The sequence below is a fragment of the Leptonotus elevatus genome, chromosome 11 (genome assembly GCF_054856555.1).
Source record: "Leptonotus elevatus isolate MCC_2025b chromosome 11, RoL_Lele_1.0, whole genome shotgun sequence".
In the NCBI taxonomy this organism is placed as follows: domain Eukaryota; kingdom Metazoa; phylum Chordata; class Actinopteri; order Syngnathiformes; family Syngnathidae; genus Leptonotus; species Leptonotus elevatus.
Window position 1 is genome coordinate 9283308 of NC_141249.1, and position 26643 is coordinate 9309950.

At 38.9% G+C, this 26643-nt stretch overlaps 1 protein-coding gene and 1 long non-coding RNA gene across 8 annotated transcripts; one reads left to right on the forward strand and one right to left on the reverse strand.

Moving 5' to 3' along the window:
* Window positions 1–1090: 1090 nt before the first annotated feature.
* Window positions 1091–16479, forward strand: LOC147165744 (uncharacterized). 3 transcript variants are annotated; one of them, XR_015096461.1, is made up of 4 exons: window positions 1091–1212; window positions 7247–7354; window positions 15687–15860; window positions 16340–16471. It is a non-coding gene; the product is annotated as an uncharacterized LOC147165744 (long non-coding RNA). The 3 variants fall into 3 exon arrangements; XR_015096459.1 differs by lacking the exon at window positions 7247–7354 and having other exon boundaries at window positions 1097–1212; window positions 15687–15818; window positions 16340–16479; XR_015096460.1 differs by lacking the exon at window positions 7247–7354 and having other exon boundaries at window positions 1097–1212.
* Window positions 4475–26599, reverse strand: armc9 (armadillo repeat containing 9). Of its 5 annotated transcripts, none has more exons than XM_086088923.1 (26): window positions 26439–26597; window positions 25947–26139; window positions 25700–25825; window positions 25372–25542; window positions 24092–24247; window positions 23909–24001; window positions 21767–21791; window positions 21407–21564; window positions 19817–19915; window positions 19449–19484; window positions 18261–18295; window positions 18067–18178; window positions 17823–17915; window positions 16940–17030; window positions 16587–16710; window positions 16327–16466; window positions 16131–16207; window positions 15878–15952; window positions 15619–15712; window positions 14357–14415; window positions 13827–13925; window positions 12988–13100; window positions 11881–12050; window positions 10695–10800; window positions 9622–9791; window positions 4475–7335 (listed from the first exon to the last, which is right to left on the reverse strand). In XM_086088923.1, exons 2-26 carry the CDS (start codon window positions 26019–26021, stop codon window positions 7313–7315), a joined length of 2520 nt encoding a protein of 839 aa, XP_085945049.1. In that variant the 5' UTR covers window positions 26022–26139; window positions 26439–26597; the 3' UTR covers window positions 4475–7312. The 5 variants fall into 5 exon arrangements, with proteins under 5 accessions (XP_085945049.1, XP_085945050.1, XP_085945052.1 ...); XM_086088924.1 differs by having other exon boundaries at window positions 25947–26171; window positions 26439–26595; XM_086088926.1 differs by lacking the exon at window positions 25947–26139 and having other exon boundaries at window positions 26439–26599.
* Between the last annotated feature and the right edge of the window lie 44 nt (window positions 26600–26643).

Sequence of the window (26643 nt, forward strand, 5' to 3'; positions counted from 1 at the left end):
CCCACGGTCACACTCGTTTTACCAACTCCAGTGTCCTCATCAAGAGGTTACATGGCAGCTTTTGTCACCTCCATGAGGCATTTGAGCAGCTCTTGGCTCTTTGTGTTACTTTTATAGCCGGCACACATCAGCCTGCTTTGCAACAGGCGCAAGGAGCTTATTTTTTGTTTAAAAAATGGAAAAGGAAGGTCTTCCCGATTCAAATAATGTCGTCCAACTTCACAGAAACCGAGGTCAAGTTTATAGGAACTAAAGAGAGATATACTCAACAAAAATATAAACGCTTTTGTTTTTGGTTACATTTTTTTAATGAGATGAACTCAAAGATCTCAAACTTCTTCCACATCCACAATATCACCATTTCTCTCAAATATTGTTCACAAACCAGACTAAATCTGTGATAGTGAGCACTTCTCTTTTGCCGAGATAATCCATCCCATCGCTCTTTTTCCTCTCCCAATAAAACAAAACGGCACCTTTCAGAGTGGCCATTTATTGTAAGGCACACCTGTGCACTAATCATGGTGTCTAATCAGCATCTTGATATGGCACACCTGTGAGGATTATCTTGGCAAAGGAGAAGTGCTCACTATCACAAATTTAGGCCCCATCCAGACGTTCGTTTCTCAAACAAATCTCGTACACACAGAAGCATTTCAAGACTTACGTGTGTCCAAAAGAAGACGCTGAGGACGTTTAACGGCTGTAATGTATATGCCAAGCCTGGAGTGGCGCTGTAGCGCAGCCACAGGGAGTTAACGGAAAGCGTAGAAGAAGAATCACTTGTTTTTCCTAACTTTATTGCAATTTACAGAACAAACATGGCTTTGCATGTATCAAAACAACATGAAGAAGATGAACACAGGAGAAGTGACAATGGCGAGTGATTCAAGTACAAGAAGCAAAATATCTTGCTGCAAAAGCATAAAAGCAAGCTAAGGAGGCCGCGCAAAACGACTACGACACGGCTATCCGCCATTGTTGTTGACAGACTGACGGTTCGCGCGCAGTCACGCAAGAATTGGCGCATACGTCAACAATCTGCGACAATGCGTCGTCATCGAGCTGCGACCATTACGTCATCGCTGGAGGAGTATCCTGCATATGCGTACGGGGCGCGTTTTGAAATCTTTCCACTTTGGAGCCCGGTTTCAAAAGTGATCGGTTTCAAGCTCTGAAATCGCGCCATCGCGTGGATGAACGGCCTGAATGGTAAGAAAATTGAAACTGGCTTTTGTGTGGACGGGGCCTTAGACTGGTTTGTGAATATTATTTCAGAGAAATTGTGATATTGTGTGTGTATCTGTGTGTGTGGTAAAAGTTTTAGATCTTTGAGTTCATCTCATACAAAATAGGAGCCAAAACAAAAGTGTTATATTTATATTTTTGTTGAGTATAATATTCTGTAACATTTTTCCACTTCAAGCAGTTTTAGCTAGTTCACTCATTCTTCTGTGTCATCTTACAAAGGACTTTTTTTGTCGCTCAAGATATGATTAACAATTTTTGTTTTTCGAAGAGCTTTAGACTGATGAAAAATAGGAATGCTTTTAAACCTATTTGTATAATTAACAAATACATGTTATGTGAAAAGCCCTAGTTAAAAAAAAAAATTGTATTTAATTTTATTGTGTATTTTATTTTTCATTGTATACTGGTTCCTTATAGAATTTTGAAGTGTGCTATAACAAAAGCCATATTTTTTGTACATATTTGTCTTTGATACAGATGTGTATGTTTGAAACAGTTGTTCAATAAATAAAAATATGAATAACAATTAGTCAACAGTTTCCTTGATAGATGAAACTGTTTGACCTTGGACGCGCATATACGTGGGAAGGAGAAAAGTTAATAAATCGAAAACAGGTGGAATGACTTAGTTGGCCTTGCCGTTTAGACAGCAACAAGGAAGGTGTCAAGGTGAGCAGTGTTGAAAGAGGCTGTTAAACATGAAGTGGAAATTTCCGTCTTTTAGCACACAGGAAGTTTACCCTGATCCTTTTGTTAAATTAAGCCCACCTGAGAGGATTACCTGAGGTCTGTGAGGTGTCTTAGTCACCATGAAGGAATTTACTGCTTTGGGGGTTGGAGGAGGGGTTACATGCTTGAGGGGATATCAACCCCTCCTCACACACATTTTCCACTCAGCCATCAAGTGAGGATGTTCTTCTAGCCACTTTTATGATAATCCTTTATTGAGCCCCACAGGTGGAATTCAAGTTTTACAGCAGTACAGGGTGAAGCAGTTCCAAAGACAATTGGTGTGAACGAAAACAAGTTGTGATGATCAACCCCCATTCATTGTGTATGTGTTGAGGGCACCTTTGGGTACTCTTAACGGTTGCCAGCTGTGACACCCATTCGTATTCCTGTTCACGAGTTAACCGTGGGAGTGACGTTTGTGTCCCAAAAAGCACACTAACTTTCTTTCATATAAAAGGTTAATGAGTAGATTTGAAAGGACATTCCTGGGAGGGCACACGGTGTAAAAGTTGGTAACTAAATAAGCTATCTTCTGTGCTAGATGGTTCGTAAAATTGCAAAATGTCCTTTGTTTAATAACCTTTTCTTTATTTGCTGTGCTCACCAAAACCCCCCAACATGCCCTGAGAGTGTCAACAACCCGTCACGGTGTTGTTGGAAGGGGTAGCGGGGTCACGTAGATTTCTCTCTCAGGACTGGTCAAGAGGAAACAGGAGGTTTACAAGAAAGGCACACTGAAATGCTCTCCTTGGCTGGCGTCACCCGTTATCAGCAGCACACATGGCCGCTTACTGATAAAAACGTCTGAGTGGGATGCTACTGATCCTAAAAGTGTTGTTGGAAACTTGCTTGTCTATAGGAATAAGCCATGCAAGTCAAGTCATGGCATTATCTTCACTGAGGTCGACAATCAAGCTTGTATGTTTAAGATCATGAGCGGCTCTTTTCTTTCTCAAAGGTTTGGCCTTCACATCATTTTGATAATTATTTTTGTTGTTGTCTGATCAGACCGTAAAACGTTGTCCCTTTGGCAAGTTCAAGACTGGCCTTCTCAGTGTTGTAATTTTCAGAGTGAAAGTGTCCGACCTCTCTCAATAGTACTGGTACTTTATTACTTTCTGGACGTGGATTTGAACGTCAGCCAGGGGCGGACTGGCCATCGGGAATTTCTGTACGTTTCCGACTGGCTGGTCCTTTTTCAGGACACAAAATACCAGAAATACTACATTAGAATGGAAGTCGTTTTAACTAAAATGGATGTAATTCCAATCATTTTGTTCATGATGATGGTGTGGCTAATGATTAGTTAGCAATTAGAAAATTCAGCTCAGATCTGCCAAAGTACCCTTAAGAATCTTTGAAGGGGAAGCCCCCCCCCCCCCAAAAAAAGAAATCTTGTCAATAATATGTTCTATGCAGCCCCACTAGTCTGAATACGGTAATCTGGTTAATATTGCGTTCGTGGAATATGAGTTGACAGCAAAATCCATCTTTTATTATTCATCTCCAGGGGCTGCCATTTTGTCATTTGCTGTCGAGTGAAAATGACATCACAGTTGGTCTCAGGTATCAACCAATCACAGCTCAGCTTCATAAAACAGGTGAGCCATAATTGGTCGTTGACCGAGCCCTGAGCAACTGTGATGTCATCTTCAGTCGACAGCAAGTGGCAAAATGGCTGCCTTCTGAGATGGATCAAAACGGCTGGATTTTGCTTCATAAATGTAATATTAATCAGAATGTCATGTTTAGGCTAGTGAGGTCACATGTAACATATTATGATCAAGAAATGTTTAAGGTGGACTTCCACTTTAAAAAGTGTTTACCTCGGTATAAATTAACCTGTGTTCTAAAGTGACACAGTTCCAACAAACTTTTTGTTTTAACAAGCATGGCAAATGGAAAGAAGGCAAAGCCAGCATATCTGCCTGAGAGCTTTCCGGTGCTTGATGCCAGTTGTCTTCTTTGTATCCAGCCTTATCAGCTTGACATTTTCATACTCAAATAGCACATGTGACACACATCATTCCGCACTTGATACTGTAATACAGGATTGTTTTCCACCCTCGTGTGTTACAAGAAGAAGACACATCTATTTTTCCCACTCCATCTCTTCATCCATTGTTTTGTTTTGATAAAAAGCAGCGGCTTCCTCTCTGCTGCGATTACAGCTGGACGGTACCAGCATGCTGGAGCTAAGGGTTACTAAGCCACCTGCATGCAAGTGCGTCAATGTGCCATGTGCGACTTGTTTCCTCACATTGTGCTGCTGCTCGCTAGCAGCATCCTCAATGCGAATTATTGGACACGTCATCCCTCAGGAGACTAAAGATGAGTTCAGGAAAAGCCAAAACGAGCAGTGTTGCACTTTTTAGACTATTAGTCTATAACGGGGCTTTTTTTTTTAAACAAATATGACTATGCACGCACATAACGCTAGTTTTATATTTACATTATTAAATATAAATGGAGAGATAACTAGACAGACACGTTTGATTTCAAGCCATTTATTTTTCATGAAACATTTCAGACACACATAAATATACATGAGTTGGAACAGTGCAAATGTACCATGCAAAGAATAATAGCTGAAACATTAACACAATGTAATTTTATGCAGGATGCTGTATAAATCTTGTAAGAGATATTAATCTAAAAAGTTCATACAACCACAAAGTAGCAGTGTACGGTCCAATAAGCAATACACGTTACAAATTTGAATTCAAGCACTGACAATGGACATTCCAGTTTAATCTATAAACGCCAGCTTCTTGGATCATGTCATTCAAAATGGAAACTAATCTGTATAGATTCATGATTAGTTTTGAAGTTCCAACCCGTGACCAAAAATAGTCCAATCAATATATACAGAATACATTCATAGCACACAAACGTGTCCAACTTGCAACTTAATTAATTAAATGTGCGAACAAAACAATGATGAAACATTATGTCCACTCATTGAACATCAGAAATGAAAATCTTATGATTTTCTAAGTTTCCAACAATAGAGACATATCCATTTCAATGATAATCAATTTAGCATTATTGCAATATTCATAATCAAGACAACAGCATGCTACGAAATCATACTGTACATGTATTCAAACATAAAACCACTGATGATTCATAAAGGTAAACTGACCAAACTGCTCTTAAGAAAATAATCCTTCATCTATTTTATTTGTTAGCCCAATAGCATAAAAAATTATTTAACTGATATTGACACACTAAGTTAAACCAGAAGTGTGAACAACACCCCCCTCCAAAAAATAAGACACACTATTGATTGCATAACAAATAAAAGTGGTGAACGATTTGCCCAATTAACAGACAGCCAACTGATAGTTCACTGACGCCCACGTCACTCACAATAATTCTAAATATATGGAATAGCCACAGCTTTACAACCATTTTGTCTTCAATTTATTTTCCGGTGTGTGTACAATTTTTCTTTTTCTTTTTAGGCCTACTGTCATGGAGCAGTGAACAGTGTTTCACTCAAGTAGGTGAAATTTGTTTTTAAAAAAGTAACGTTTTCAAGTGATGCGTCCGTTTTAAATGTAAAGAGATTTCTTTTGACTAGAAATTAGATAAATATTCTTGGTAAGATTTCCAGAATTTCTTACACTACAGATACTTCATCATACCTTGTCGTGTGAATAAAAGTTTAAATAAAGTTCCTAATTAGGGATGCACTGAAATGAAAATGTTTGGCCGAAACCGAAAAAGAAAAATGCTTGGCTGAAAACCGAAACGCCGGAAAAAAAATTATGCCAATTTTTATTATCAAATTTGCATTTATTATAATTAATAAAAATTATAATATTATTATAAAATATTTATTTAGCACTGGCATTTTAACAAAGCGCAATATAAATTGAAATGTCCCCACACCGCAGACACGTTGGCTAATGGTACATTAAACCCCAAACGAGGGTTGAGCATTTTCTGGTGGTCCGATTGCACTTTATAGTCAATGTAGTTCGCACAGGCGAGCACGGACGCGTGCGGCGGGACAAGGTGCGGCGCACTTCAAATCGGCGCATTCACTTATTCACCAACGTTTAAAAATAAATAAATATATTTGTTCGTACCAGCTAATCGGCTTTGGGAACGGACTGCAAAGTCACACACAGTGTCCTGTACAGGTCTGTCGCCACCCGGCGATAGCGGTAAGTGTTTCCGTGTTTAAAACTGTTGATAGCAATAGTGCTAACATTAGCTAAAGTATTTAGCAAGGCCACCGGGATGCCGGTGAAAAAGTGGAAGCGTTCGGGAGGCTGCAGTACATGGCAGTTCTGTCTTTCTTAAATGTTGTACACCAAGCGACGCCCCTCTCCTCCGGTGTGCGCAACAGCAAGAAGAAAAGGCAGACACTTACGCCCCCGTTCGCTGTTTAATTCAAACAGACGCTTGCTTGCAGCGTTTTTTTGCTTGCGTCACCACAAGCCATATTCTTTCGGCTTTAATTTTATTTCGTCCGAATACCGAAATGGCAAAAATAGCAATTTTTGGCTAAAAAATTTCGGTGGCCGAATATTCGGTGCATCACTATTCCTAGTCGAGCTAATGTTTAACTTGTAGTCATTAAAGCTGCCTTTTTCATGCCGTAAGCCATCTTTGTATATAGCGGAAAAATGCCCAAGTCAAAAAGATGCTATCATGTGCCTCTTAAACCTCTTTTCACACTGAACTTAGCAGGGTGCAGCGTGCCGTCATCAACCCCATTCATTGTGTATGTGGTGAAGGTCAAAGGTACAGGGTCCATGAAATGGACCGTTGCTGGGCAGGGATTTCGATTTTAGACCCTAACAAGCATTCTGTCGACAAAGGCAATAAGGCATGGCAATCATCGCAATTATGCTATTAGGCTAACAATTTGTCATTGTCATTGTTTTGTTTTAGTCCCTTACAACCTTTACCAGTAAACGATGCGCTACATACAGTTTTTAAACTTAGACAGTTCTGCCAGGTGTGTTCCACATTTTCAGGTGTGCAAAGTGACCTTGTTGAGAGACAGAGAGAGAAAGAGACAGAGAGCAGAGAATCGAGGGGCAAACAGGGCTGCAAAGAGCAGCGGGTTGGCCGGCGATTATTGTCTGACCCCGTATCGGGTTGCAAAAGTCTGCGCTGAAGCCGAGACCAAAAAAAAATAAAAAATGCAGGACCACAATCCTTTGCATTGTTCAAACCCCTCCGCCTCCTGTCGCTGATTCTCGACCCTCTCTCTGTTATTCTGACCCTGATCAAAACCTGGAAGGATGATGTTACAGGAAGCTTGATGTGCCGGGGGAGATGGATCTCCGCTGTGGTGACAGCTCCCTCCTCATCTCCGTGTTGACTTGCTGCCTGAAGGAGGACATAGGAGGTGAGGGATGAAGGTGGTGGAGTTAAAAGAATGACTGGGACCTTTTGTCCTCAAAGTGCTTCTGAAAATTTTCTGTCTTAACATATTGGGACAGTTTAAAATGAAAAGGCATAATTTCATGGTCTTTCCATCATCCTTCCCTATTTACGTGCAGAGTGGGTGGCCGGAGACAGGCACATGTCTACTGTGTAGCAAATTTAGCCCTGAAGGGGGATGTGCCTCAACGTGCGGCTGCTGTTCCGCCTCCTGAACATCCGGAAACTAGCAAGCTTCAAATATTAGTGACAATAAAACCTGACAGGCAGCAGAAACTGCACTCAAGTGTAAACTAATAGCAGTGAAGTTGTGGATAAAAGCAATGCGAGCGCACAATAAATGTCCACTTATTCTGTTTGCTGTGCCATGTGCGTTTGCTTATTTGCCTCAAAGGTTCGATTAAGTGATTTCCGTATGACTTCACTCATGTATGACAAATGGCAGACCTCAAAAACACACTTAGCATTAGGCTTGATTGCAGGATTTATGGTTAGGGTTAGAGCCAGAGGTACTGGCTCATCAAATGCAATCAAGACACGAGGAAAGAATTGATGTGACCGTCCGTTTAAGTGCAGAAGAGTTGCACGTCCTGTGGTGAAGATTCAGATTTGAGATATTAAATAAAAGGACTTACGTTGAACATTTTATATAATGTTCAAAATGTAAAGCGTCACAAGGAGATTTGGACTCACATGTACATCTTCTTAATTCCAGGCCTAGCAGACATCTTGCTATCTATAAAAGTCATGGAGGTCATAGAAAATACTAGATGTAGTCGTTTTTGTTGTGGGATGCATTACTTTTCTGCATTAGTGAATTTGATTAAACTAAGGCTTTTGTCATCTATGCATTCTATTATCAATCTTACTTTCATGTGGTGAGTTAAGTGCATATTCTACAGAAAACATTTTGTCAACATTTTTGAAGTTGCCCTTATGTTCATTGAGATATTGAATAAAATCTTAAAATTTTTAGGAGGCATACTCGTATGTGCTGAGTATTGTAAATAAAAACTGAAGGACGAAACGGCCACTTGGCAATCAAGCAATTATGTACGTATTTTGTTGATTTGAGCATTTTTTGTCCTTGAATTATTTTAACATTTCTGTTTAAGGCAAATAGTTTGGGATATTTCATGGTTTTGTGGCAGCCCTGAATCCTACAACAGATCCGCCCCTGCCCTGAGCAAAACTTCTCAATCTGTAATAAGGTGATTTTTCAAAAACAAATGTAATGTTCTATGTTCACAAATCAGACCTTGACAAAGACCCCAGAAAGTGGAAAAAAAAATTCTGCTTAAAGTGAAATAGCCTTATTTGTGGAACATTATAAAGAGAAATTATGTTACTATTTTAGTTTTGAATAATTTCTTTGAATGAATATCATCTATAAATTGAATTTATCAGTTTAATAGTAGTCGTAGTAGTTTTCAGGTGTGTCGTATCCATGTGGGATTTCAGTGTCGACCCCCCCACAAGAAATATACTAAAAAGGGATAGCGGGCCATAGGTGGCCCCCAGGCCGTAGTTTGGACACCTCCGGTCTAGAATGTATCTGCGGTGATAAATGGGAGGTTCACTGTATTATTCATAAAAATGTTACATCAAACATTTGTAACAGTAGATATGGCGGATGAGTGACAATAAAACCATTTTTTCCTATAGGGGAATATTCAGCCAGTGATTAACTTATTCACTCCCATCACTGAAGCAACCCCCTTTGCTCCTGGCTGTTTTAATGGGTTTTGAGTGATTTTGCAAGGCCCACAGAATATATTGTGTTCTATTGCTATAAAAACATGGAACCTACCAAAAAGAAAGAAATATTAGAGTCTCTTCTATCACCAGAAAAAAAAGTATATTTCTATTTGTTTCTGGTTTGCAGCATTTAGCATTAGAATATCGCTAAGTTTCATCATTATTCACAAATCTGTTTCAAACAGTGGGGAAAGAGCTTTTTGCAACATGACCCTGGTTGATCTCTTATACTCTGCTGCCACCTGCTGGCCGTTTTTGTAATAACTACCATTGATTCAAGCATTCTCTTCAGTTCAGAGGCTGCATCACAGCCGTCTGTATGCTCTAGCATAAAAACAACAACAACATAAAAACGTACAAATACGTCTTTGGGGGCATGGTAATAGACAAGATAGAACGTATTTATACGTTTTGGGGAGCAAATGAGTTAAGTGCTGCGTCGATTTCTCATTGTGTCCAATATATTGTGCCTACCTCCACTCTGTCGTCTCACTCCACTCTGGGAGCTTGGCCGGCTGCACAGCTGAGGCTCAGCCTGGGAAAATTTGGGCGCCAGACTATACGCAGCGTTCTTCTGACCGTCTTCTCGATCAGGACTCCGTTCTATCCTTGGCCTGCTTTTAAACCCCGAGATTGAATCTCCGCTGATGACAAGAGAGAGGCGAGAAATAAGTAAAATACGTACAGGCTTTGCTAGACAGTTTGTCCGCTACTGCGTACAAACTCAGCATATCAAGAAATGTCAACTGTATTCGCACTACAATTTCTGAGCCATTCCCATCAGTTTGAATTGAAGCCACTCTCACTGACTTGGTGATATCCTTTATCCTTCTCTTATTTGACGAGCTGCTCAGTGGGTACAATGCTCACCTTGTACATGACCCTTGACCTTGACACGCGATAGCACTCATTCCACTTAAAACCTCTGCTTCTTCATACCAGACTTGATTACTGATTCTTCGGTGGTAGCAATTAAGATGGCTAGATCATACCATACACTCGGTATTGTAATATCGGTTTCAAAAATCCTTAAGACAGATTGTATTTATTTTATGCAAATGCAGGACAGCAAGGTGGTGTAAGCCGCTCAGTACTTTCCCGCAGAAATCGTCTGATCATGACTAAAAGTAAATTAATATGTCCCCATTACAACAAGAGACATCAGAACTAATGTAACACACTCTTTAACAATCGAGGAGAATAAAACAGATGAAAAAGTCAGGCAAGCAAGCATTGTTAGGACTAAAGAATGTACAGTCCAAATGTCATGGCTGTCTGAATAGATACAGGAAATAATACTGTAACATGACGCCAAATCCGCTACTAAAATACTTACTCACTCTGAAAATTGAAGTATGCAACTAGAACAGACCATCCATTGTCTTGTAACTTATTTCATTCAGCAAGTGAAATTAAAAGTAGCCTTAAGTCTCCCTCGAAGAAGGGAAGACACATTTGTAGCTTCCTTAATGGACCTGACAATTACAATTAAATACCCTTTTCCATTTATGGTTAGTCTGTGATTATGTATTTTTGTGTCATGTTACCTCTCAAAATGTCCATTACGTTTCTCCTGGAGAAGTCCTTTTCTGACTCGTACCTCGAAGGAGTGGTCCCGATCTAATGACTTGTGTAGCCCATCGTATTCAAAGTCTGAGCGTTTGTTAGTGAAAATTGTTAAATGCAAAGATGTTACGAAATAAACTTGCTCAAGGGCACCATGACAGCAGTCAGGAGTTAGACTGGCATTTTACCGGCAATTCACTGTTATCCTATAGGCATACAAATTTAACGAGCCTTTGCAGAATGAGCCCCTGCCACCAAATGACTGTGGCACAAAAGAAAAGCATGGTTTATTTAGCTCATTGTAATCCATCCTGAAGATATGGAGGACCAAAACTGCCAAAATAAAAAATTAATAAATGACTAAAAGTGAAAATAAAAATGGATATAAAAAATATAATTCAAAAATTAAATACAAAAAATATAAATAAATAGAAATAAAAACAACAAAAATATTCCTAAAAAAAGAAAGTAAAAAAAAAAACGAGATTCAAAAAATAAATATAAAAAATAAATGAGATTCAAAAAATAAAAATAAATATAAAAATAAATGTTGAAATAAATACAAAAAATGTATGTATAAATACAATTAAATACCAATCAATCATTTATTTATTTCATGCTGCAGACGAAATATTATTGAAATGAGGAGGCGGTCCTAAGCGTGTCATGGGTTGGGCTCCGTCGTTGCAAACTGCCTTTCAATGGTCAAGTGAGAGGCAAGTCTCACCTGCTTGCATGGAGAGCTCCAGTAATGGACGATTATCTTGTCCACTGTCACGGCGCCTTGTTGTCGAGCAACTCAAGTTGCAGGTTGTGGTGACAGTGGACAAGATAATCGTCCATTGCTGGAGCTCTCCATGCAAGCCGGCGACGGCGGCGAGACTTCTTTGTTCGCCGACCCACTCACTCTAGGCAGTTTGCAACAGCGGAGCCCAACACACAACACGCTTAGGACCGCCCTCTTATTTGAATAACATTTTGACCTGACATCCGTTTTTATTTTCACTTTTAGTCATTTATTTATTTCTAATTTGGGCAGTTTTGGTCCTCTTTATGAAGGCGTTTATTGATTTCTGCACTAGGGCACAGTCATGTTGGATTTATTACAAGTTGTGTCCCCAGACTGTTGTCATAGTAGTTTTTGTGTAGTTGCAATATTCTACCCACCCTGGCTGTGACGCAGGGAGTCAGCCGTGCGTGGGCGATTGCTACAACTGGTGTGAGGTCGAGAATCGCTCTTGGAAGGAGGGGAGTTTCCCTTCTCGCTCCCGTGTTCAAGGGGAGAGCTTCCATCTTCTCTGCCACTTACGCCACCCTGGCTGCCTGGGCGGTAATTTCTATAAATGGGACAGAAACACAGAATTCAGATGAGGATTGGATGAAGCCCAAGATATACATTTTTTATTTGATACTTTTTACTTTTGTTGTATTCTTGCTGGAATAAAAAAGGCCATTCTCCTGTAACGTGTGTGACATTCTCTCAACTATTAGCATATTTAAGTAGCTTAGCTTTTTGACTTCAGATATGACGTGTGTGATATCATGTGTTTGTGATTCACATGTGTCTCAATATCTCTGAGAAGGGAAGTGAAAAAGCTAAACTACCGGAACTTATATATGCTGACAGAGCTAACCTAAGACACCAAAAATTATCCTATAATTTATAAGGTCTCAATTATTGCCTAAGCTTGAAGCCCAGAACGACAACAAAATTGGTGTGAAAATGTCACACACATGATCGGGAAATTAACCAAATGCTTTAATAGTTTTTTTTTTATTATCATTTTTATACTAGTAAGAGCTTTCCTATCATTGCTCCTAAAAACACATTCATTTATTCACAGTTCAATTTCAATTCCTTTTCATTATTTATTTCAAACCTCAACTTGCAAGAACCCAGCCGGGCTTGACATTGTGACCCCATTCTTTCTCTGACCCACTGCTCAAGATATCAATATTGTAAGAGAAGTTATAGCAAAATAGACAATGCTATCATTGTCACAATGACCCCTTTGGTCTTTATTGTTGTCGCTATACTCCACAGTCCGATCATAAGTTTTGACAATGCGCTACTTGAGGTTCCTTTTGTGCTTATGCCATGTGATCCCCCTCAGGAGGATTCAGACTTTTGAGATTGGATGCCAAATTTTAAATATAATCCTTTGAACGCTGCACGAGGCAGCATCTGGCTGCACAAACGCACAATGTTAGACAATAAGCAGGAAAAGAAAGACTGAAATTCACACAGCACACACATTTAGTTATTTTACTTACACAATATTATTGTTACGATGGGAGCCTGGGGTCACTGGTTGCTGTAGAGGTTCATCCATGCTTGGTTGATGCTGCGGGGTCCACTTCTTCAATTTAGGTAGGTTGGTAATAATCTGCGCAATCAAGATGTAGGACAAATTTTAATTTTAGTTTTATTATTCAAATATTTAAAACATTTCCTTTTTCAATATATTTATTAGATTTTCCTTTTGCTTGGTGCACATCTCAACGTCCCAATAAAATTACACACTTTATAAACAAAATGACAGGTACAAGTTTTTTTTTTTAACACTCTTTGAGAGCGCATGATGAGATTTCTCATTAGTGTGTAGTAAAGCATTAATTGGTAATTATTTTCTTCTGCCAAAAATCTGCCTATAAAGAAAGGACATTTTTTCCCCAATACAAAATATTGTATATTTAAAATACATTTGCATATGTTTGCATGTATGCTGGCTTGTCTTGTTACTGAGGTGAAAATAACACTAAAGCAGTTCCCATTTATTATGAGCAATTTCAATAATAACGATCAAGCAGCAGTTTCCCATCTAACGCATGCATCAAATATAGACTGGAGCCAAGATGATGATAATACATTTTCTCTGTCTTTGAATGGAAAGATTAGCATCTGTCTTGAGTCTGCACTCCTTCCTGCTACACTTACAGTAGCTTTAACTTAGTTATAGGTAGTGTGGCGGGGCATGTGGTCAGTGTGTCTGTACCACAGTCAAAAAGAAAACGAGTCGATTGCGTGACAGAACAACCAAGCTAGCGTTTAACTGTAATGTGTAGTCACACACTTGTGTGTTACTGTGTGTGTGTGTGTATTTTGCGCTTACACCCAGGTACTCTGTAGTGAGCAGACTTTCTCCAGACAGCTCACTGGGCTTTGGCTGAAGGTCTTCCTCATTATCTCGGTTCGAGTTGATTAAATCTTCCTGTCACAACATACAGCACACAGACATAAGTATGCAAGTCTGCATTAAGCTACATATGAATACAAATTATTCAACTTTAGTGAGACATGTCTCCCTGATCACATTTTGAGTTCTAATAAAATGAGTGGTTGACACAAGTTTAGGGGGTACAAAGCAGGACATACTCATTTTATTGCCGTGGCTGCCTTGACCACTGAAATCTGGAAACACGCACTTACACGCAAACAACAGGATGACACTCAATATCTGTGCCATGTGAAGATTACCATCTTCTGCTGTACATGTTACAAAGAGAGCAGAACAGACTTTTTTGGCTCAACACATCATTAGCATTTTTGCTAATGCTGTAAGATGTGCGCATTGTTGCTTGCCATTGTGTGACACAAGGTATAAATAAATGTGGAGCATCAAAGTATTTACGTCAGACTTACATCATCGTCATACTCATCCTCATCCTCTTCAACATCCGATTCTGGCCCTTCATCTTCCTCTGGAAGGAAAACAGCGGTACAACTTTTTTTTCAGGCCGATACTAGTCACCGATACCGATACCAAGTACCAGTACTTGTAGTATTTTCGGTACATAAAATTACCCCATCCCCCACAAAAAATAAACAATGAAAGATAATTTTAAAGACAATCCTAAATATCCAAATATACAATTTTCCTTAAAATTGCATGAAATTAATGCCAAAACGGCCAGAAGAGGACTGGTATTGGCCACCGTCGCGAGTACCGATACCTTGAAATAAGGACGGCCCGATACTGATATCTGGTATCGGTACTCACCCATCACTAAGCTTATTCATTGTAGAGTGGGTTGTGTTAACAAAAAAAATAACTAAAAATTATCAATGGAAAGTGTTATTCCATGAAGGTCAGACAGAAGCATACTCAAACTGGAAGAATCAATCACTTCTGTGGAAATTCCTCAAGAATGCAAAATGCTCAGTGGTATGAGGGGCCTGTACGCATCTCTACAGCGTTACTCTACTATGCTAATGATGAGCTGACAGATGTTCTCCAGAGGGATCTCTTCTCAGAACTGGATCAGGAACGTCAACTCCTGTAACAAAACAAGGTGTCCTAGGGGTACTCGACTGGGTTCAGGTCGGGATTTTTTTTTTCAACCAGTCTATGAGAAATAACTTGTTACAACTTATTAATTTTGCAGATAATAATAATAATAATAATAACTCATTCATTCCAAGCTATTTTCACTGAAGCAACCTTCTTCGCTCCCGGCTATTTTACTGGATTTTGACTGATTTTGCAAGGCCCACAGAATATTGTGTTCTATTGCTATAAGAACCTAACCCCCCAAAAAATTGAGTCTCTTCTTTCATCAGGAAAAAAAGTAAATTTGTATCTGTTTCCATTTTGCAACAATTAGCATTAGAATATAGCTAAATTTCATCTTTATTCACAAATCTGTTTAAAACTGGAGGAAAGAGCTTTTTGCAACATGGCCCTTGTTGATCTCTTATACTCTGCTGCCACCCGCTGGCCGTTTTTGTATTAACTACCATTGCTTCAGGCATTCTCTTCAGTTCAGAGGCTGCACCAAAGCCTTCTGTATGCCCTAGCATAATAATAAAAAAAAACAACAACGTATAAATACGTCTTTGAGAGCATGGCAATAATAATAATAATAAAACAGCTTAAATTGACCACTAGACATGCATTCACTCACCTGAGTTGAGCTGTTTAATGACGAAGCCAATTTGATGGTGAAGTTTTGGATTATTATCCTCCTTGCAGAAGCAGCTGAGGATCTCCTCTACGCTCTACAACAATTGAACAAAACACACATTCGATGTGACACGAGGAAACAGGAAAGCAGAGCAACGTGTGCGGCTGCAAAAATCTTCACAGACAACGAACGTCCGCAAGGTTTGTGGGAAGAAAAAGAAAGTCAGCATCCTACAAGCAAAGGTGAAGACAGATCTCACCATCTCTTTTGCTTCCTGTCTCACAGAGGGGATACACAGGATGCTGTACAAGGCTCCGTTTATATACTGAAGAATCTGGAGAAAACAGAGACAGACAATGCAGATGCATCTTCAGATGCAAAATCAATAGTTTTAAGAATAAATGAAATAGTGCAACAATTTTTTTTAAAAAGGGGAAAGTTTTGCAAAATTTTTACTCATACACACACACACATGCACGCACGCACACTTTTCAACGAGACGTATGCATCACCTCACAGTTGTCATGTCCGAGGAGATTAGTTAGAACCTTGAGCACATATTTGGCATTTTCTGCACACTTCCTTCTTCCTGTATCAAGACAATATTAAACATGTACACAAACATGACTTCACAGTATCAATGATTGCTAGCTGATAACTTAAAAAACAAAACACACACACTTGTTGATGTACATCTTTTGCATGTACCTTTTGTTCTCAGGCACAAGTTCAAGAGAAGTGACGCAGAATATACCAGCGTGTAATCACTCAGACAATCTGAGTCATGCAGTTCGTCCACCAGCCAGCCAATCAAATCATCTTCTATCATGACTGTCTGCTGGCTCCTCCTATAAAACAGAGGCAATGATCAATTCAATTCAATATGACATGTGTTTGTGTTGATCCCTGTGGAATAGCCAAATGACACATTGTTCTCTACACAGCGGTCTTTACAAACTCTTGGTTACATGAGGCTGAGTTTCTGTAGAGCCACCAGCACGTTCTCTCTGGTCAAGGAGTCCTTCTTCTCCTCCCTGAGTAATTCCATCAGGAGACGTAGAAGCAATGGGATTTGGGACAGGTAAACTCGCCCTAGAAGCATAAATGTAACATTTCACATTTGTCGTATTTATCTGTTTTGCTCTATGTATGCTCTATGTTGTACGAGTAACAATAATGTTTATTTAAAAAATAATAATAATTGGGGCTCCATTTTGTTTATGTTTAAAAGCTGTAAGCTCCTTCTATTATCATGCAAGCTTTTTATTTGCCTATTTGCCAAATTTTTCAAACGCACACTCGAAATTCTGTAGATACATACCGTCTATAAAGGAGGAAAACGCATTGATGAGACGAGCCATGTACTGCCGCACCATTTCGTTCTCTGACGTCAGTAAATGCAGAATAGTTTCCTACAAACACAGGATGTGCAATGTTTTTTCCCCCCATAAAATACTTTGAGATAAAAGCCAAATACACACAGTAAATTCTGTGGAGTAAAATTGACTCAAATAGACTCAGTTTTAGAGTAGGCTAATATTTACACTTGGAAGAGAGTAAAATAAAGAATTGGAGAAAAAAAAGCCACTCATGGGCTAAGGAACGAACTCACGACCTTCAGCTTGGGAAAATACCACGCCACCACCTGAGCTATGCCCCTCCTACTGTTTGCATATCTCCGAGAGGAGACCAAAAACATCATTTTTGGTCTCTTGGAGTTAGAAAGATTCCAGCTGGCACGAGCGATATACTAGCACACAGCAGGAGCTGCCTGGCTCAGGGAGCAGATCAGCTGTCTGCCAAGCTAAAGGTCGTGTGTTCGTTCATCAACCCTTGAGTGACTTTTATTTGTTCAAATCTTCATTTTACTCTCTTCCAAGAGTAAATATTACTCTAAAAGTCAATTTACTCAACAGAATTTACAGTGCAGTATAAAATACGCTATAATGACTTGACTCGGAACCACAGCTCGAAAAAAACTGTTGCCCTTGAGCTAGGCACATGCAGCAACATTGACAACTGCATGCTGGCACAATTCAGTTAATTTGCCATCTCTCCTTTGCATGTAGTGTACCTTGGTTGTGTATCGTGTGTATTTCTATTTGGTTGAGGTCAGTGCTTTTAAGGCCCATTCATCTATTTAAATACACTTGTCCTTGTTCAAAAGTAGCAAAACACAAAGATAATTAATGATAGGCCTCCACCTGCTTTGTGCTGTCGCGTTCCAGTAGATCGTTGCTTATGTAAGCATGAAGCGCAGTGTCCCTCTGTTCACCAGGAAGTGAGCGAGTAAGTCTCTAAAATTGATTGACAGGTTGAGAAAGTCAATGAGACTGGCACAGTCAGGAAACAACACGCTAGAGGTCAGCCATCTTACAACAGCAGTGCTCGAATAAAAAAAAAGACAACAACAACAACAATATGAAGTTCAGAGGAAAATGTACAAACCCAGCGCAGCGCTTGTAGCAACAGGCACCTCAGACGGTCTGATCCTTGGAGCAAGTCCTTTTTCAGTTTCACATAATCCAGAGAGGGCAGCATTGGCACTTCCTTCGGTCGGCTGGGGATCGTTAGAAAAGACATCCAGAAGAAGTTTCTTTATCAGGATGTACAAATGAACCATAGCTGTAGAAGACACTTACTATGGTGCAATGGATGCTCGAAGCATTGAGGAAGCCTAAAAGAACACAACAAAAATGGGACTGTTATTATTTCAAGCACATGCAATTGTTTATGTTGGTCATCACTTTTTAGCGTAAGCTGTCCTGCTAAACACCTTCAGTCATTAGTAGTACTGTACATGGACATGCTTATATCATGCGTGTGTGGCACATGCTCAATTCCCAAACATATATTTCTGTTTGAAAAGATGCCTCATGCAGATAATGGGGTAGGATTGTTTGAGTTATTGGAGAAGAACCACCGAGACCTCAGTTAAATGTTTTCTTATGTCAAATAAATCAAATCAAATCAAATAAATCAGTAATTTAATCATTTTAATCTTACACACTCGAGTGAACAATGTTGGTACAGCAATGACAACTGTAGCATGCGGCTGTTATTGACTACACATCTTTGCCAGTATGGCTCAAGACCCCCCCCTCTAGTACCTTCCTTTTGTTGCTCTGTTCTTTTGTGTATGTGCAATAAAAATAATAATCCATTTATTCATTCAATGTAGATTGTAGGAAGGAAACTTGTGACATAGGACACTTGATAATGTTATTTTGGATTTAAAAAAAAAAGTGGCCTTAACCAAACCATCTCTTATTTTATTTGAGAATTGAGCTTGGTCTCAAATTTCATTTTGCCATTTGCACACAGAGACAACCTAAAGAATACAGCGTTTACATCTGTCATGTAACCTTTATTATCTTGTAAAACCATTTATTGTTCATGTCATTGACTTCACTGACAGCTCTGCTCCACGTTTCCCCTCGCATGTAAAACGTAAGCAAAGATACAAAACAAACTGTCCATTATGGATGTAACTTAATCCAATCTGTTTAACAGAGAAATATGAAAAAACATTTGTGAGGAGAGTTGGTAAGGGGAACAGAGCATCAGCCTTTGAGAGCAGGTGACTTTTATGAGATGAATATTAAGGGAAAGGCTGACAAAAGGTTAATTGAGGCCTTTTCCACAGGGGCAGGAGACAAATGACAGGGAAGACAGATGGACACGAATCAGTTTGAGAAGGTTTTTTGGTTGTAAAAGCAGGGTATGAGGTGTGGACGAGTGGAAGATGACACGATGACGAGACTAGGTAAGACGAGAGTGAGACGGAAAAGGGAAGAGAAACTTAATGAAATTAAGCATGAGAAACTTACATAGCCATCATCATAGGGACTCATAGAGTAATAACCCTTTGAGGACAAAAGTGTCATACACGCAAAAACACAGAGAAAAGTTTTTCAGTTCAAACAATAAAGTCTGCATTTAACAGTTTTTAACATCTTTAACAGAATGTTTGTATCCGAATTGAAAAGCTATACTCAATTGTGCATCACAGCAAAATCATTGCAGGATTACTACGCTAGTAAGAGGTAATAATTTCTAACACATTTATTTGATGTGTTAATTTGTTTCCAAATCCATGTTTATGTGACTCATCAGAACCCCTCAACATACTGTGGTTTGTCACGGATCAATCAAATAGGTGGAAAGGTGCGAGTTGTAAAAAGGTTATTCCACTCACAGTGCCAGGTCTGGTAAGGTCAGTCATCTGCACCGCGTTCTCCTTCATCTGTCTGCTCAACAGGCGACCGTACACACTCTGCATGTACTCAGGCGTTACCTGCAAAAGCACAGCAGGCCCCCTTAATCTTAAAATGTACAGACAAGTTCATACATTTGAGTCATATTTCATTTGTGGAAAATTAATTCAGATGAAAAATCCACCTCTGCATTTTGCCTTATACTGCTGTATTTGAAAAAAAAAACAAAAACTAGAAGATCACATTTAGGTATTTTCTAGGGATGCACGATAATGCTATTTTCAACCGATGCCGGTAACCGATAAGTAAGCCGATAACTGTTTGCAAAATTAACTTGAATACAAATATACTTTTGAGTCCTATTATATAAGTCTATACATGCCATGTCGCCATGATGCATCTTCTGTGAACACGAGGTCGCGCACATTATGACGTCTATGACACTACCATAGCAGAGGGGAGGGGTTGAGGAGTTGGGCACAACTTGAGCCACAAGTTACAATCACAACAGATGGACCAACGCGGCAAGTCTATTATTATTGGCGGATTTCTCTATTATCTGGTTTATTCGTATAACGTAAAATTGGTCGATAATTGCCGATAATTATCGGCCACCAATATTATTGTGCATCCCTAGTATTTTCTTTTCACTGAATGTACATGTTTCACTCCAATGGAAGAGTCTCATACTCGCTTTCTTAGCAAGTTGCTGCTGTCAATCACAGCCAGACCACGCCCAACCCTCTCCCCATTCGGAACCCAACGGTCCTCCAAGCAACACCCACTTTGAGCGCCGATTTAAAATCTTAGTGAGGGGTGGGGCAAGTGTCTGACACCCTGTTGCGTTACCCTTTAAAGTCAGAATTCTGAGAATAAAATTAGAAATCTGACTTTAAACTTTAAAGTCAGAATTCTGAGATTAAAGTCAGAATTCTCACTTTACAGTCAGAATTCTGTAATTAAAGTCAGAATTCTGAGAATAAAGTGAGAATCCTGCCAACTGGCCCTAATCCTCTTCTGTACATTCCTACTTGTCACTTTTAATTAACTCATTCACTGCCATTGACGGCTATAGACGTCAAAAATTCTAATTCATTTGAACTATTTATTAGTTTCACATTTTTTCCCCACTTTTGTTAAGAGTATAAAAACCTAGAATTTTTTTATTGTTCATTTAGAACATATATAAAATGTTTGATTAATCGTGAGTTAACTAGTGAAGTCGTGATTAATGACAATTAAAAATTAACTAATAAAAAGAAAAGGTTATTAGAAATTAGGGGTGTCAGACGATTTTTTTTTTTATTGTAATTAATCACGACTTCACTGGTTAACTCACGATAAATCACAAATTTTATATCTGTTCTAAATGTACAATAAAAAAACTAGGTTTTCATACTCTTGTTAACAAAAGTGGAAAAAAAGTGAAACTAATAGAAATAGTTCAAAGGAATTTTTGACGTCTATAGCCGTCAATGGCAGTGAATGAGTTAAAAAACAAAAACCTTTAGTCAGTATCACATATAGTGTTGTGTGCAACTGTGCATGTGTGAGTTTGCAATCCACAGTACATTTTTCCCGCTGAAGGTGGCCTCCAAAGAGTCAATCAGCTCAGTAGCGATGTCAAAGAGCTGGCAGTAGTCTCCTTGCATTTTCTTGAATTTGTGCATGTAGCTGTTGGCACGGTACTCTGACTCAACCAACTGTACCTGGAGTTGCTGCAAGGCTTCTGTGGAAAGTAAAATAAAAACAGCTTCATATTGTTGCTTTAAATACTTTGGACCAGTGGTTCTTAAACCTTGCTGGAGGTACTGAACCCTTACCACTGCATTAAACACGTCAACTTGGTACTGCAACAAGCGACAAGTTTTACAAAGTGTCTTACATAAATCACCAAACACATCCTAAGTAACATCAAGAGGGACATTTACCTTTGGAACTCTTTCCGCCCTCCTTCTGCATACCGTCTGTTAAAGAACGCACGTCAGCACTCATCTGGCCAATCATTCAACACTTCTGATGTGTGTGCGTTTCCCTCAGTGCGTCATAATGGTGCATAAAGAATATATGCGTTGTTGAGTCACAGAACGCCCTACATCCTGTTGGAAGCTGGCACTGGCCTCCCCAAGACAATTTGTACAGGATTAAGACTACCCTCTTTATAGTGTGACGGCAAACTGGAGTCAAAATGTGATTGATACGAGTTTGTTTTGTAGGGAGGGATGCATTTCTTTTTAAACGATTTTTTATTGACCAACACCCTTCTATGGACAAACACAGCTGTCATGCATGAGTTTACGTGGAATTAACAGTGGACCACTTTCAGTTAACTTCTAGTATGACAAATAAAAGTTTGCCAAGCAGCAGTCCCTTTAATGTGTGTATATAAACATTTGACACGTCAGCTGTGCAAGCCGTTTGCACAAGGAAATGTTATATCCGTTAGCTGCGCTTAATGATTTGGGAGAGAGAAAAAAAAAATCTTTGAACATCTCTTGGAACAATATGGTATACGCGGTACAGCTGGAGAACGGTTAAAAAGTTATTTTACAGGAAGGGTACAATACGTTAAAATGGTCAAATATACATCAGAAGAACTTGACATTGTTTGTGGTGTTCCCCAGGGCTCCGTGTTGGGTCCAAAGCTTTTCAATGAATATTGTACATTTTTAATGTATCACAATTACTAAAGTTTATACTATTTGCAGATGATACAAACATATTTTATGGTAGTTATACTTATAATGAGTTGGTAACTGTTGTGAACAAGGAGTTAAAATCCATCAAAAAGTGGATGGACATAAATAAAGGATCTCTAAATTTACACAAAACAAAAGTTATGATGTTTGATAATGTTAAGAGTAATTATGAATTGAATATGACTATTGATGGTGTTGAGATTGAAAATGTAAATGAGACTAAATTTTTAGGAGTTATAATCGATGAGAAGTTGACATGGAAGTCTCACGTCAGACATATAAAAACAAAAATCTCCAAAAGTCTCTCAATTATTAACAAATTGAAACATCGCTTGGATGGAAATGCACTTCGTATACTTTATTGCATGATACAACCATATTTCAACTAATGCGTCGAAGTGTGGGGGAACACTTATCAATATACAATTAATCCTCTTTGGTAATCTTACAGAAACGGGCAATGCGGATATTTCATAAAGTTGTTTTTCTGGTCACACTCATGGTCTGTTTATTCAGTCAAAGTTGTTTAAATGACATGACCTTATAAAGTATAATACTTTAATACTCTTATATAAAGCATTTCATGAATTACTACCTAATAACTTACGATATATTTTTAACTGTTCATAAAAGTTTTTGTGTGTCTGTGTGTGGGGTCAAACTTTGGAACACGCGCAATGCCAAAACATACACAGATTCAAACTGTTGTATAAACATATGGTTTGGTTTCAGTATTTGGAGAGTACATCTTAAACCTTACATCAATCTTCCATCTTATTGTGATAAGTGTACGCGTGCTGCTTTTTTTCCATTGCGGGCATATTATCCATTACCATTGCTGGTATGAGCTTTTGATGTCATGTTAGTTAATTAACACATTGTTTTGGTTCTGTTTGTAGACACACCTGTTATATATGTAATAAATAATAATGCATCGGGTTTATATAGCGCTTTTCTAGACACTCAAAGACGCTTTACAATGGAATGGATACATTATTCATGCACTCGGTAAGCTACTTAAGTAGCCACAGCTGCCCTGGGGCAGGCCGACGGAAGCGTGACTGCCAGTGTGCCCTCCGACCACCACCAAACATTCGCACCTTCCATACACCAGTGTGAGTAGCACTGGAGGCAAAGTGTGTGAAGTGCCTTGCCCAAGGACACATGACTTGGGGAGAGCGGGGATCGCACAGCCGACCTTCTGGTTACTGAACGACCGTCTCTACACCTGTCCCCGAGCCACGGTTACTGCAAGCTTGCAGAAAAGTAGCTACATTTATTTTCAAAGTTTGATATGAATGAGATTGGGGGTGGGACTTTAACACGTTTTTCTTCCTCCCATTCCTTTTCCTTTTAATTTGCAGCAAAGGATACATATAATGTCAGCAGCCTCGGGCAGTTTTCAGGCTTCAGTGTCAAAGACACAAACTCTTCAAGTTTATTCTTCAACTTTGGTATCCAGGTTTCCTGGGAAATATAGTTGTTTTTTGAATATGTGCCCCTGTCAAGTAATTATTATATTATAAACAACAATGTTATAATCATTTCATGAAGAACCTGAAAGAGATCCTTGAAGAAGGGGTGGGTGGTGGGGTTGGACACATAAGGAAAAGCATAATAAGGCAGAAATTCTGTGGTTTGACTTAGTGCTCGTCCACTTGTCTCCAGGTATTCCTTGAAATTAGAATTTCTCTCTTCAAACTCCGTATGGTCCTGTAGGGAGAGTTGGATTATGTTAACTCATACGAACCACTTAGAATACTTACAAAGCAGTCAAAAACCTACACTGTATATTAATTTTAGTATTAGAAATGTGACTCAGGAAGCCTTGCAGATGTTTTAATTAAGATTAAAGAGTGACACCTGTAGTTTACAATACTGAACTTTTCCCACAATATTCTATTTTTGTATGACATACTGTGTGAGGAAGCATACTAGACTGTGCAAATGATGAACAATAATACAGACCAAAAAAACTCTCGCATGCTCTCCAGTGGCCATAAACATTTCACAGTGAAGTGTGAAAAAAAAAGTATGTGAACCCTATAAACTTATGACTTTTCCAGAAGCTAATCAGAATTATCATTAGGGGCAGATATCATAAGTTTTACTTCTTTCTGTCCCCTTTGATTTATTTTTTTCTCTTTTTTTAAAGAATGCATTTTTTTTTTTAATTGAATTGAAAAACCCAAACAAAAAAATTGTTAGGAGTAACCTAAATCTAATCAATGTGATGAGATTGGAGGTGTTGATTGATTAAAGTTGCTTTGCCCTATATAGAAACGTTTCTTAAAATGTTTAATTCTGAATTATATTCTCTCATTGCCAATGTTAAAGCATTACATAAGAGCACAGAATGTTCAGTGAGGTGAAGTGAAGAAAAATTAGTGTCTCTAAAGACTCACTGGCACATGCTAACATCTCTGTTGACAAATGTACAGTATGTCCAACATTGATGGTTGAGATTTGGAGGACACCATGGAGGTAGTATCGATATACAAGTATCAAATATTGATATGATGGCTGGCCAACTAAGCGCACTTTTTGAAAGCAGTGACACTTTGCCCAATTACTACAGGGTCTTTCGTACCCCAGAGGACACATGGAATTATTAATTCAATAAACACCTACTATTCACACTTTTTTTTTCAAATTTAAGTTAATCAAAGTAGGCCTCAGGCCAAAATACATAAATAATGTACTGACTATAACTTGCTCTAATGCAACATGCTTGAAGAGCACAGCTTAGTGGACATGTTGAGCAATTGACACTCGTGCTGTCAGGACAGTGAGGACACAAAAGGATCCTACAATATAAATCATACAGGTATACATACTTGTTTTCCAGGATGGCTTCTCAGTGGGTAAATGGTAAAATGGATATGAAGGTAGAACTCCAGCTTTTGGGCCTCGGCATCATTGTAAACGAGATCAGATGGAATATTCTCTGCCCACAACTCAAAGAACACCTTGGAGTCTCCATCATTAAAAGAACGAAGGAGCTCTTTCTGCACACAGAGAGGTTAGAGGGAAATCAGTAAGACATTTTAAATACAGTATACAATATATACAGTTGCTCTTGATCCATCTTAAAACAAAGCTGTTGATCTTGTCATTTTACAACTTCTACAAACCAACTTTAAATGGCTCTGTTTTACATTTTACCTGGACGATGTGAGCCTTTATGTCTCTCAGAGCATTTCCTTGAGGTTTGGACACAAGTTTTCCTTTGCTCTTGCACTCCTCATCAAAACTGTTAACTGTGTTATCAAACTGTTCAAACTTTAGGTACTGTGGTAAAAACAAACGGGCAATATGGGTCATTGACAACAAATCAGAAAGAAGACACATTTTGATATACTGGACACAATATGTTGACTAATTTTCATCAGATTGACAGATTTATTTTTACCTCCTTGATCATCCCAAGAAGATTGGATTCAGTGGCTAAAATGTCACCCATTTTGGCTTCCTCCCTGGAACTCATGTGAGTATCCACAACTTCTTAAACCACACATAAAAAACAACTATTTGTACTTCTTGGTGACGTGATGTTTTTATTTTTCTACTTCAGCATTGGTTGACACCAGCGTGTTCATTACGTCCTGTAAAACATGCCACACGTTCCATGAGACCACTGCAGGAAATCAAAAACAGAAGCACTGACCGAGTTGAAGGCTGCATTACGCATAAAAAGATCAAACCCCGGCCAGTGTAATTATTTGTATTTTATCTCAAGTAGGTGTGTGTTAGCATTTAGTTTTTACATTCTTTTAAACATAGCAAAAAAAAGTAATCGCCGATGATTATAAAGCGAAGTATTAGTAGTTGTTCGATGCTATGTGCAGCAGAAGTTCTCCAGCACAGAAGATCAACGTTTATACTCGCCCTCTCTCATTCTTACCCAAGATAACTTCTTAAAAGGTGCTGGCCTGATTGCTCCAAATGTCATAATCCGATATCAATATTGAAAAACGTTGCATCACCTTCTACAGTACATTGATATTAGCGCGACATCCATTAGCTAGCAACCGTACACAAGAGACGCTAACTACATAGCAACCATGGCGTTGCGGCAGGAAAGTGGAAGTAAATGTCGTAAAACGCCG